We start from the raw sequence: 14,253 nt of genomic DNA, 5'->3' as shown, positions 1-14,253 counted from the left end.
GTCAACTGTTTTCCTACATATGTTGTATATGATCACAGATAGTTTTTCCCTAGTTGATTAATGAGGTGTCTTTACTATTTATATATACACACATAGTTTCTACTGTTTATCAAATCTTTCATTGAACCCACTTGGTTATAGTGTATTATGTGTTGGATTTGCCCGATATTCAAAAATATGCTTGCTTATGAGACATAGTGTGCTTTTACTAAGCGAATTTACTTCTCATATTTTACCTTCTAGGTTTCAGTATGGTTTTATTCCATCTTAAACTCTGGAGCTTTATCCTTGGGCTGGAGAACATAGGTCAGACAAAGACTCTGCATTTATTCCACAAGTGCTCTACCTCAAGTTAAAAACAAATGTAGCTGTTCTAAAATCCATTTGATAATTCCAACATTTGGTGGCTTTCCTATTGACTTCTGAGATTTTCTCTGGAGAACTAGGGAACTGGTCACATTTCTTTAGCTTTTTGTGTATAAAAATGTTTCTTATTTTTTATCAAGTAATTTTGGGTTTCAGTCTGGGTATTTTGAGAATTGTTGCGATAAGTCTTTACATCCTTCTAAAGCCTTTGCAACACTTCCTCGTTTTAAGCAGACATGATTGCTGCTAGGGTGAAGCGGCTGTCTCAGCTGCTGTGGGAAGAAGCTCTGAGCCAGCTTCCTTCATTTTGCTGCTTTGGGTCTGTACACCTCAAGATGTTGTCCTAGGTGTTGGGCATGGTCCACACCGCAGCTTAGCTCTCAGAGCCTCCGATGCACCTCATTGTCAGAAGTCATTCATCAGCTAGAGGACATTTAGATTGTTTTTGTTTTCTAGCCATTGTGACCAGGGCAGCAAACTACATGGCTGAGCAAGTATCTCTGGAAAGGACAGCTGAGTCAGTCATATGGTAGATTTAATTTTAGCTTTTTGAGAAATCTCTACTGATTTCCAGAGCGGCTGAAACAGTTTCCAATCTCTCCAATAGTAAATGAAGAATCCTTTTTCCCTACAACTTCCCCAGCAATTACTCAGTTGTTGATCTTAGCTTTTGATTGTTAGCTTTGTGATTGTTGATCTTAATTTTGATTTACGTTTCTCTAAGGATATTCATTACCCTTTGAGATAATAGTCATTTTTTTTTCTTTTTGAGAACTTTCAGATCCATAGCCAATTTTTCAATTAGGTCACTTGTTTTTTTGACTATTTAAGAACATTGTTTATGTATTCTGTAGCTTAACCTCTATCTGATGCATCTCTCCCCCTCTGGGCTTCTTTTGCTATACAAACTTTTAGTTTTATGAAGTTCCATTTGTCAGTTGTTGGCCTTATTCCCTGAGTGAATGGAATTACTATTCAGAACGTTCTTACACCTTTCTCTTGTAGGGCTCTGTGTATATGGCCTTCTAGCAGTCTCAGCATTTGGAGGATTTACATTGAGATCTTTGGCCTATATGAGTATATTTTTGTTCAGCGTGATATATGTCATCTGTGTCACAAGTGGTAAATTAGGTGGCTCTCTTTCCCAGTTCTTACCTCTTTAGAACTTCTCTGTCCTAAGGACCATTATTCCTGGTCATCTAGGTAAAACAAGGGGCTGTCTTGTGAGCTAGGCACTGTCTCTTCAAACAAAGAAAAAATATGTAAAAGCAATTCCAACTCTTCCTAGTTCTCTAAGCCCATTGTCTTGATTTCTATGGCCAGAAGGGGTTTTCTTTGGGGAGTTAGGTCCAGGAGTGAAGAAAACAGAGAATAGAAGAAACCAAAACCAAAATTAAAATAAATGGAACATAGCTTGCTGACTTAAACTGTAAATGATTTTAAAAACAGACAACCAGCTGGGCGGTGGTGGCGCATGTCTGTAATCCCAGCACTCTGGGAGGCAGAGGCAGGCGGATTTCTGAGTTCGAGGCCAGCCTGGTCTACAGAGTGAGTTCCAGGACAGTCAGGGCTATACAGAGAAACCCTGTCTCGAAAAAAATCCAAATCAAAACAAACAAACAAACAAATAAACAAAAACCAAATAAAAACAGACAACCAGATTATTATTGCTATTTGACTGAAATGATTTGATTTGCTTTGTGATCAAGAGAATATTACTCAAATGCCTTGTATCTGATTCATTTTTTATTACTGTTATTGATAGGGAAAACAGGTCAATTACAGCAGCCAGGGGAGCCTTTTCAAATCAGAAAAGCTTCTGGAGAGTAACATTCAAAAGCAGAAAGAGGAAAAAAAAAAAGGACTTTCTGAGAAAAGCCCCCTGCCACACCTATCCCCTTAAGTGCTTCATTTTTATGTTTGTTATTGTTATGTTTGTTTGTTATGTTGTTATTGTTTTCTCTTTTATTGGATAGTTTCCTTATTTACATTTCAAATGTTATCCCCTTTCCAGGTCTCCCCTCCCCGCAGCCTCTATGAGGGTGCTCCTACATCCACCTACCCACTCCTGCCTTCCAGCCCTGGCATTCCCCTAGAGTGGATCACTGAACCCCCTCAGGCCCAAAGGCCATTCCCCCCAGTGATGTGCAACAAGGCCATCCTCAGCTACCTATGGGGCTGGAGTTGGCTGGTGGTTTGGTCCCTGGGAGCTCTGGATATTCCGCATCTAGTTATATAATACTAACATAGTGCCGGTGTTGGTGAACAAGAAAACCAACTCCTATTTAAGTAGCTTCACTTGGTCCTGTAGTATCGCTTCACTAATTGATCAGACTTTCTATTCATAATTTCTAGGTCAAGAGCCCAACAAAGAAGAGAGGAGGGAGCAGCTTAAGAAAGCTCCACACACTGCATGAAATAACATGACCTCTGCCTTCATGTATCTTGGTATTTATTTTCAAAAGGAAGACTTTCACTTTTAAAGAAAACAACCTCTATTTCCCTGATCTAGTTTCACTCATTTGGGCACAAGAATAAAATGATGTAGCATATAATTTGATTATCAGCAGGAAAGTAATTTACTTACCACCAGCTCTCTGTAGAGTAACTTGATACATGCATTTCTTTGCATTAAATAGAAAAAAATTACTTTCCAAAGCCAGGTTTCTGTTCCCTCTTGGCTTCAATTTCACATAAACAATTTGCATTGCAAATTATCTAGTTCCCCTAAATCTTACCAATCTCCTAAACCCTAACTAGGTTTTTAGTGTACTCTGATCAGACTAATCAAATATAAGTTGTTGGGCTTTTGTCTAAGCTCCACCCACACCTACCTGGCAATAGCCAGGTATGCCCCGCCCCAGAGATCTGGCCCACTATAAGAGGGGCTACTTGCTCCTCCTCTCTCTTTTTGCTCTCTGCTCTCCCACACTCTCTCACCTCTCTGCCACTAACTCCCATCCCCTATTCTGAATAAACTCTATTCTATACCATGTCTGTGTGTGTGTGGTCCCTCAGGGGCAGAGGTGCCCAGGCAAGGGCCCGCCTGGACACCTTCCCCCACGCCGCCTAGCCACACTCATCTGACCCCCTATACTCCTCCCTTTTAAGCCCTTTCATAAGTTATTTAAATTATCTAGATTGGTGGTCACAGACAGGAAATGAACTAGGAAATGCCCCTCTGGTGTAGATGCTATATGCCACGTATTATACATATGCCACATATTACAATGCACTTTACGTTCTTTTTTGATGCTATTTTTTTGCTAGTTCAAAACTAACCCATATATCTTTAAAGGACAATAAAATACGTACCACTGCTTCAAATTTAATACTATACATGCTAACTATGGGGATTCATTTCTTTAAAAAACAAGGAAACTCCATCCAAACTGGATCTCTGGAATCACAATTTCAGTCATACTATTCTTTTCTTTGAAAAGAAATTCCTAAGTTGATTTCAGTAGTCACAGAGTTAAAGAATCATGGAATTAAGAACAAAATGAGGAGCAGATGGTTCAGTGGTTAAGAGCACTGACTATTCTTCCAGAGGTCTTGAGTTCAATTACCAACAAATCACATAGTGACTCCCAACCATCTATAACTGGATCTGATGCCGTCTTCTGAAGTGTCTGAAGAGAGCGACAGTGTATTCACATATATCAAATAAATAAATCAATCAATCTTAAAAAAAAGACTGTTCTAAAAAAAAAAAAAACCCAACAATATGATATGGTTTATATTCTACTCTTGGTTCTAATACTTAGGTATTTAACTTGTTTTTCCTCACCTAAAAAACACACAAGCAAAACAAAAACAAATAGGGTAGAGTGGATTAAGATTCTCTTAACTTAAACATCTTATAAAGATGCTAATAAGAGATTAGGATTCGAAGAAAGGCTATAGGAGACCAAGGGAGAAGACCGCCACTAAATGACAATAAAAAGAATATATATTCTCAGTTTTGATGCTGGAAGTCTTAAATTGTCTGGCTGTCCCGTTTTTTCCCTCTTAAGCCCTATATTTTTATGGAGCTTCAGTCAACTAATTAGTGAGCTAATTAGTTCTAAGCTTCCCTTTAATTTACTGAGCTAGGATTTCTGAGGGTTGACCCACAATTTTGCCTTGTAAGTGTGAGATTATGTTAAATTTCTGTGCAGGAATTTATGTAAAATCAGGTAAGGCTGTTTTTTTAAATGGATCGTTAGTGTTAATGAGAATTCTTAGATCTGGAATATAAGTATTATTAACAGAAAGTTGATAATGAACACAGCACTGTCAGCTTATGCACCAAATGAGGTTCTGAAACAAGAGACTTGTGAACTTTAACATCTTTTAAAAACTAGACTTGTAAAGCTGGTGAAACAACACAGTTGGCTGCAAAGAACAGAGAAATCTAAGCCCAGAGCATAAAAAGTTTGTACTAAAAAGTCATAAATACATTTAACTGGGAAATAAGCTCTGCAGATGTTTCGGCAGCAAATATGGAAGCCATGAGATATTAGAATACTTTCAGAAGATTTTACTTTTAAGGTGCATTGGTGTTTTGCCTGCATGTATGTCTATATGAGGGAGCCAGATACCCTGGAATTGGAGTTAAAGACAGGTGTGAGCTGGGATACTGGGAATGAACCTGGTTCTCAGAAAGAGCAGCAGCCAGTGGTATTAACCACTGAGCTGTTTCTCTAGCCCAAAATACATATTTCCAATGTATTAATGGATATTAAAAAGACCAAAGAAAGTTATTCAGTTGTTTAAAAATACAAGTATTGACTGTTGTCTTAATACAATTCAGACACTGTAGTATAAAACAGAATAAAATATGTAAAGAAATGTGTGATGAAATATAAGCTGGAGATATATCACAAGGTTGATACTTATGTAATAAAGAACTCTAAAATTTACCACAGTATGTTCATGGACTTGGCAGGTCAACACAGGAAAGGATGGCTAGACCCTATTCTATGAAGTCTAGACCTGAAATCACTTTACAAGCTTGTTTACATTTGATACCTGAGGCTGTCAACAGCCTCAATTTTTTCACATGGGAGTCTCTGGGTTTCTTCACAAACAGATTCTATGAGTGAACTTTTCAAGAGATACAATGTGCAATGGAAGCGAGCACAAGGGACCCAACCATGGAAGTCTTAAATAGGGGCAGGGAGTGGCGGTTTTCTATATGAGTATTTGGTTTTGGAAATATTGCTGTTTGGGGAATATGTAATTTGCCAAAGGTAGTTTTATTTTGTGTGAACACGTAGAATTTAATAAAGTAAAAACCACTACTTAAGAGAAAAAATGCTTATCACTTAAGAAAACAGAAGCCATGATGTATTTTAAATAAGAATTTGCCATAAAAATCAGTAAACATATTTTGGGAGAAATGAAAATGTCCATATAAAACACAAGTATAAAAAAAGAAAGGTGAGAACAGTGTAGAAGCCGGGAGAGATACTCCCCGGATGCGGAGAACAACTGGAGCCTGCCAAACCATCACAGATGCTGAAGAACTGTCTGGGGAAGATGACATCATCAGCACCTCCTGACCACCAAATCCAAGCATGTGAGGCATACACTAGGCAAATGTCTAAAAATTAGAGTATGGAAAGATTCAAAGTTAGAGGTATTCCTTGAGAGTACCAACCAAAAAGAAACCTGAGATTGCTAAAGAGAAGACTTCAAGACACAAAGATATTTCACACTGACAAAACACAATTCAACAGGAAAATATAAGAAGCTAGATTTACAGTCCTAGTCACTGTTAAATTGCTGTGAAGTGACACCATGACGAAGCTTTTATCAAAGAAAGTATTTAATTAGGGGCTTATAAGGGCTGGAGAGATGGCTCAGTGGATAAGAGCACAGACTGCTCTTCCTAAGGTCATGAGTTCAAATCCAAGCAACCACATGGTGGCTCACAACCACCCGAAAAGAGATCTGAGGCCCTCTTCCGGTGTCTGAAAACAGCTACAGTGTACTTACATATAATTAGGGGCTTATAGTTTCGCTTTAGTGAATTATTATCATCATGATGGGGAGTATGGGAGCAGGCATGGCACTGCAGTAGTAGTTGAGAGCTACATGGCAAACACATCACACACACACACACACACACACACACACACACACACACACACACACACACACACACACAGAGTCCTAGCCAAACCCCATTCCCAGTGACACACTTCCTTCAACAAGGCCACACCTCCTAATCCTGAACAGTATGCACTCTGGTTAAGTATTCAAATAAATGAGCCTAGGAGGCCATTCTTAAACCACCATAAGTGCACTTAATAATTTTACTTCAGGATGTATAAACCAGAAATACACTCTGGGAGAAAACAGCAAAGAAATAAGTGACTTTTTATATAAATCTTATAATAATTCACATTATAGCTTATTAAAACACAAGGATATAGAAAATTTAATTATTAAAGATCTGATGCCATACACATGCTCCAGTACTACATCCCAATGATCCTGGCTCATTAGGGTGTTTTAAGCATGAGTTTTTAAGTCATCAGTATTTTCAAAGCATATGGTTTTTGTAATAATCTTCTTTTTTTGAGTTCATATTTCATTTTTATTAGATATTTGCTTTATTTACATTTCAAATGGTATCTCCTTTCTGTGTTACCCCTCCGAAAACCCCCTATCCCATCCCCTCTCCCCCTGCTAATTCCCCCTCCCCTGTCCCCCTAATTTCCTGACTTGCATTCCCCTATTCTGGGGAATTGAGTCTTCACAGGACCAATGGCCTCTCCTCTTATTGATGTCTGAAATGGTCATCTTCTGCTACATATGTAGCTGGAGTCATGGGTCCCTCTATGTGTACTCTTTGGTTGGTGGTTTAGTCCCTGGGAGCTGTGGGGGTACTGGTTGGTACATATTATTGTTCCTCCTGCAGGGCTGCAAACCTCTTCAACTCTTTAGGTCCTTTCTCTAGCTGCTCCATCTTCTTGAGTTTTAGTTTAGCTGGATGTTGGTTAAGAAAAAACTAAGATAGCTTTCAGGACCAGTCAAGATGTGGGGACTCTGTTAACTTTAAACTGCGTTTGAAACTTTGAAGGGATGAACTTTAAAAGATTAAGGATAGACAAGAACTAAGAGATTCAACAATATAAAGTTCTTTCTACTTTGAATTCCATTTGAAGGGCCAGGAAATTGGAGTGCCTGAATGAAATTCCAGCAAAGTGATTTTAGGTTACTAGTACCTAGGTTTTTGGCAGAAACAAAAGATGAGTATGTGTATGTATGGTGGGGGAGAAGTCCTGAAAAATAAAAATTATATCCTGCTATTTAATAATTTCTGTACATCTTCAAGTAAAATATTGGCAAGTAATTAAAAGGAAACTGGATACAGAGAAAGAACAGAAGAAACAAGAGAGAATTGACAGATTCGGGAAGGCTTTTGATTATGAAATTAGATCATGCTCATTCTTTGGGCTAGAGAGATGGTTCAGTGGCTAACAGTACTTGCTTTTCTTGTGGAGGAGAGGGTCTCATTAACAGCATCTATTTTGGGCAGCTCACTAACGCCTGCTAACTCCTTATCTAGGGGATCTGAGGCCCTCTTTTGGCATCTGCACACACATGGTGCTCATAAACACGGGAAGGTCTGCACACTGCAGGGACACACAAACCACACAAATGAGGTTAAAACAATTTTTTAAAAGAAAAGTGAGAAGTGCCAGAGTGCCCAGTTTGCTGGTTTATAAAGAAATCTGAGAACAGAAAATAGAGGGCTAAGAACGATCATGACATTTTAACAGAAAAATTAAGTCTGAAAAAATGAATTTTGCCAATCATAAAAAAAATATCAGCTACAGTGATGGTGGCAGCATATTGTCATTAAGACAGAAAAAAACGGTTCAGAAGGAGCCATACACATGTCCTAATGCTACCTCAGCAGTCCTAGAAAGAAGAAACACTAATACTATTACCATCATGTCCAGAACGAACTCCCTATGCATTACAACTTAAGCCTGAAACGCAAAACTAATGTACTTAGAAGTCAAAAGAGAAGATTCCCCAGGCTGGGAATGAGGTTTTAATTATGAAACGAAAGACTGGTCCCGCCAAGTATCTAACTTTTAGTTTCTGAACAGAAGATATTTACAATTACACGGACAACAAAGAACATGATTTATAAAGATCTCTCATGTATCAAATGAAGAAAATCACTGCCGAAACAAAATGTAGATGTGCCACAGATATGACAAGATACTTTCCAAAATGGAAGGTTGAGATGGCCAATAATTTTGTGAAAAGGTGCCCCACGCCCTGTAATAAGAGAAAAGAGGAAATGATCAATGAAATACAATTGCAGTGTACCACACTGTCAAAATGCAGAAGCCAAAGCCATACAAACTGATTACAACGTGGAGAAAATGAACATATTCAATGCTTAGCACAGAGCGATGGTGACGTGGTAAGTGCTGGGAGGAGGAAAGGGAAGTAGGGAAGGGGAAATGATGTACTTATATTTTCATTTCAAAACGAGAATATTTCTAAAAAAAAAAAAGAACATCTACAAACATGCAATTTTTATCCTTGACATTATTTGCAACTCAAGAGATGTGTGAATACAACACATTTATTATAGAACTGTAATTATCCAGAATACATCTTCATTATTCACAGTCAATACAACAGTCAATAAACTAGTATATTAATACAACAGTAAAGTATTACAGCAATGGTCAATAAAGTACGGCTACAACAAACATAGATGAATTATGATGAGTGACAGACACAAAACAATGCAGAACGATTCTTTACATACAGTTCAGAAGCAGGCAGAACTAAACTGTTCTGCTTAGATTTGCATATATAGTGGGGGTAACTCCAGAAGGAACGAGGTGACTGCAACCGTTAATACAAAAAGAAGGCCACAGTAATTATCAAGGGTATTTAAAAGGTTTGTGACTGGAGAGGGATCAGGAAGGTTTCTGATACTAATGTTCTATTGATTTCAATATTGGTTAGAAAAGAAATCACCTTAAAATTATGCCTTAAACTGTATATTCACATTTTCTATACTTTCACCATGCATTTCTCAAAAACAAGGACGCTTTGGGGGCTGGAGTGATGGCTCAGTGGTTAAGATAACTGGCTGCCCTTCCAGCGAACCTGTGTTTGCTCCCAAGGAAGAATACGGCAGGTCACAACTGTCTGTAATTCTGGTCTCGGGGGATCCAACACCCTCTTCTGGCTTCATGAGCACTGCATACATGTGGCACATTTACATGCAGGCAAAACAAGTCACACACACACACACACACACACACACACACACACACACACACACACACCATTTCAAGATACAGTAAGAGAAAAGCAAACACAAATTGCCTGTTGGTATTTCCTCTAAAATCTAAACTTTGTGATTTTGTTTGTGAGTAAGGACTCAAACCCAGAGCCCTGTGTACTGTTTATATCTTGTGTACTTGTCTACTGTAGAGTTACAACCCCAGCTATGGCTATGTTTTTGTATTCTGATGCTGTCCCAACAATGTGTCATGAAAGAGAAATTATAAATGTAATATATAGTGATTCCAAGTTCTACTTCTGGAACAATGCATAAGGAATAAGGCATGTAACACAACTGCTCCAAGACCTTTAGAAACCTCAAACTAAGTTTCTCCTGGAGTGAGTATTTCTGCCCTTTTTTCTCATTTATTTTTGCACCTGTATATTAAAGGTAGGGCTTTGAGCTTGCTAAAAACACATTCCCTCTTTGACTTATATGCCCCATACTAGTCTGCTTGCAAAGCATAAAAGCGAGGAGACAATAGCAGCATTAACCACAGAAAAGAGGTGTAATTAAATTCTCTGCGATGAACCGTAGAGCAGGTAAGAATGATACCTAAAACTTCTCTTACTTTTAGTATTAAAAAAACAAACAAACCACAAACCAAATGGAGTAACACCAATTTTCTTCTTTACTTTGTTTTTTGCACCCAGTATTCAATAGCTATATTTCAGTACCAAGAATCTTAAAGTACAAAATAAACAAAAAATTTTGTCATTAACTTCCTTATGGCTTTCCAGTTCAGTAAAATTTAGAAGGACAGTAATAATCACTAACTATAGAAAACCAAAACCAAAACCCAATGGCAAAATGGTTGTGGGTTTAATTACAAACCAACTTAACCTGGTTGATTTTAATTACTAAAGCACTCTACCAAGCATGGTTCCAAATATACATGAAGACTTATGTAAATAGCGCCAGGCTGAATGAGTCCTGAATGATTACCTAGAAAATATGTTACTACCAAAGAGAAGGAAAAAAAGTGAAAACTGGAGAAAAAGACTTCTTTTTCTCATTAAGTTCTAAACCACAGAGCCTTTGATGTTCATGGATTCAATTTACGAACAATGGCAAAGGGTATATGATAAAAACTATAGTTTATTTTAAAGGTAGCCAGTCCTTTAAGATGGATCCTGTCCACTTTTCTCCGTCTCTCATTGAACAGAACATTTTATTACACAAACTCATCCCATTTCCCAAATGGACACTTCATATAAGGAGGAAACAAAAAGCTGGTTACCATAGAGATTTTAAACTGTTTGTAAATGGAAAGTAAGTACAGAGTGTAAAGAGATACCGTTGGAGTTAATACTGATGCAATCTAAATTTTAATTCAAAGTATTTAGTAATGGTCTTAACAAGAATAGGAACTCCAGGCACGTAACTTCAAGAGGCTGTAAGAACTTGTTTAGAATGCATGATAACCCTTGTAAAAAAAGACTCACTTACTGTTTTCACTGATTTTATAGTCAAGTACTGTTTATATATTTTAATGGACCCAATTTTATCATTAATAGCAACTGTTCATATCAGGAAACGGAGTATTTTTTTCAATAAAGAAAAACCTAAAAAAATATAATATTTTCTATTTCGGTCATTTCCCAATTTGGGAATGAAGAGTGAAATGACATGCTTCCTTTTAAAAAAAATAATATATATATATATATTTTCTCCATTACATTGCTGGAAAGGGAAAAAAGACTACTGATTTAGTATTAAATCTCTAACTTTCATGTATTTCTAAGAATATTCCCTTTATAAAACATTTTGGTCTTATATACTATGACTAGGTTAGACCTCCAGATAAATAAAATAAAGGTATATTAACAATCAAGTGATTAGCCATATTTATCTGCTCACATTCATGGATTTTCTATGAGTTTCAGAGTGCATGTAATACTGTTGACCTGTAGTCCAAGTTAACATGTCATCTTACCTCATTATTTACAACACTGATCAGATCAGGGACAGTCCTGACTTTGGGGAGGAAGGAATATAACGCACGGTTAGCAGAGGTAACAGGACCCGAGTGTAACTACAGTTTTAAATCCACATGTCATCTATTGCCATCCTCCTCCTCTCAGCTATGGTATTCTCAAAGCCTAGTCATGTAAGCAGTTCAGTGCCACACTACTTATATTGAAATAATGGGTCTCAAATACCAAATAAAAAAGAAAACCTTGAAATAGGATTTAGCTTTCTGAATAGCACAAATTTACTATTTTCAATTTCTTCATCTTTATTTCTTCTGGTCATAGATAAATGATTTCTTGTTCCTTCTTTCATCCACAGGGCTTAATAAGCAATCTTGTAAGCATTAGAAAATGGTATTCCAGTTCAAAGTTGCTGTGATCGTAAACTGTAGGAAGCAACAAATGTGTACTATGCTTCAAAATGTTTTGCAATTCTTCACTGTAGTTAAAGTTTCCTACTCATGTTTCCCTTATGTTAAGGCAAAAAGAAATCCACAGTATTATGAGCTGAGTTTCTGAATTAAGTACACTTTCCAAAACAAAGTAGTCCTGGAGTATCTCCGGAACGTCTACTCATCAGTGTCATGACTGAAGTAGTATCTTACTGGAGGGCCTGGCAAATCTTCATCTCCATCAGCATCTGGGGCAAACGACACAGTAAGATCCACATATTTCTTCTCAGTGGAAGGTTTCACAAGTTTGTGCATTCTAAGAATAAGCAAAGATAAATACTTTGGTAATTTGATTAAATGAAAGAACGTTTTGCTACTTAGTACTAGTCAGAGAATGGACTTGTATATATACTTTAAAATATAACAATCTGCCTATCATTATACATTAATTTTTCCTTACTAAAAGCTCCAAATTAAAAAGATGCATCTAATAGGACCTCTTCTGGTCATGATAAAAAGAAACAAAAATCCAAGAAAACCACAGTGATTCTTCCTATACTTCCTAGTTTAGAGACATCACGGATCCTCTAGCATTCTTTTTAAAGAGAAAAAATTAAGTTTCATTAAAATCTTAAAATATACACCGCCCGCAGTCTATTCTTCATTTTATTGATTTGTTCCAGGGAGAGGGGGTTAGTCCCTACTGTAGTCTCCTCTCTGCGAGAGATAAGGAGTCTGTGAGGAAGAAGTGAGTCAGGTGTGGTGGTCAATGGAATCTTGCGGCTCTGACTGTCTAGCATTCAGGTTGCTTTTTAGTTATGCAGGTTTCATAGAACAAAGACAGAATAATGATTATCTGAGAAGTACAGATGATATTATTTTGTCTCCAGACATGTGATTTCTCATTTTGTGTCTGGGGTTACAAGTTTAGTCATAATTAGAAAGTACAATTATAGTATGCTGTTTTTATTAGTAGCCCTATAATTCCAATTCAAAAAATCTAAAGAATGTCTCCATCAAAGCAAACACATTTATTATATGATAGCCTGCTTTTAAGCTGATTTACAGTTTTAAACAGATAAAAAGAAAATAACTGAACTGGTCTTTTCTATGAACAGCAAATACTCTACAACAGATAAACTAGCAACCTGTCTACAGAAAGAGAGAAAACACCAGCTGTATCTGAAAACAGATTAAAATCTAGAAAACATAACTTAAAACACACACACACACACACACACACACACACACACACACACGCCCTAAATAATGTGGCAAACAACCCAATTTAAAAACTGGATTATAGAACTAAACACAGCGTTTTCAAGGAAATACAAATGTCTAAAAGTAGTGTTCAACCATCAGCAAAATGTAATTTAAAAGGATTTCCAGGTTTCATCTTTTTTTTTTTTTTGGATTTGGTTTTGAGACAGGGTTTCTCTGTATAGCCCTGGCTGTCCTGGAACTCACTCTGTAGACTAGGCTGGCCTCCAACTCAGAAATCCGCCTGCCTCTGCCTCCCAGAGTGCTGGGATTACAGGCATGCACCGCTACCGCCCGGCTCCAGATTCCATCTTATCCCAGTCAGAACTGCTATCAAGAATATAGCTATTAGCAAATGCTGGTAAGGTTGTGGGGAAGGGCAGACTTCCTCACTGTTGATGGAGTATAAACCAGTGCAGTCACAGGAAATCAGTGTGGAGGTTCCTCAAAAAGCTACATAAAATACTACCATAAGACTTAGCCCTACTGCTTCTGGACTTACAGAACTGACTGTATATCCTACTACAGATATGCTTGCACAGCCGTAGTCACGGGCACTCTATCCACAGTAACTATGAAATGAAGGCAGCTTAGCTGTTCATTAACTGATGAATGGATAGACATACATGCAATGGGATGTTTTACATTATTCTTCTGTAAAGAAAATGGAATTATGAAATTTACAGAAAAATGGATAGAACTGGAAAATAATACTATGTAAGGTACCCAGACTCAGAAAGACAAATGTTACATATTGTCTTTCATATTCAGATACTACCTTCATCCTCTTAGAATTGTGTTTAACATTTGGCGCCTGTTGAGGTCAGGGAGCTAAAAGGGGTTAATTGGGGGGGGGAGTGGAGGGTGGGAGAGAAAGGGCCTAACAGCGAGAGATAGAATATGTGATAGAGGGGCTGGAGAGATGGCTCTGCAGTTAACAGCA

General features: G+C 37.5%; 2 protein-coding genes across 3 annotated transcripts in view; one reads left to right on the top strand and one right to left on the bottom strand.

The window, feature by feature from the left end:
• Stap1 (signal transducing adaptor family member 1) overlaps positions 1-3,359 on the top strand; it is a 35,075-nt gene extending 31,716 nt beyond the window's left edge. For both annotated transcript variants that reach the window (XM_052198758.1, XM_052198757.1), the window contains one exon: positions 2,722-3,359. In XM_052198758.1, coding sequence (XP_052054718.1) covers positions 2,722-2,783 — 62 coding nt within the window. In that variant the 3' untranslated portion in view covers positions 2,784-3,359. The remainder of the gene's footprint in view (positions 1-2,721) is intronic.
• Positions 3,360-8,947: 5,588 nt separating this feature from the next.
• The window catches only part of Uba6 (ubiquitin like modifier activating enzyme 6), a 68,226-nt gene continuing 62,920 nt past the window's right edge, over positions 8,948-14,253 (bottom strand). The window contains exon 33 of the mRNA XM_052198454.1: positions 8,948-12,363. Within this exon, the coding sequence (XP_052054414.1) occupies positions 12,225-12,363 (139 nt within the window). The 3' untranslated portion in view covers positions 8,948-12,224. The remainder of the gene's footprint in view (positions 12,364-14,253) is intronic.

This window comes from Apodemus sylvaticus, chromosome 11, assembly GCF_947179515.1.
Source record: "Apodemus sylvaticus chromosome 11, mApoSyl1.1, whole genome shotgun sequence".
NCBI lineage: Eukaryota > Metazoa > Chordata > Mammalia > Rodentia > Muridae > Apodemus > Apodemus sylvaticus.
The sequence above is the reverse complement of the archived record's forward strand: the minus strand, read 5'-3'. Positions and strand labels throughout refer to the sequence as shown.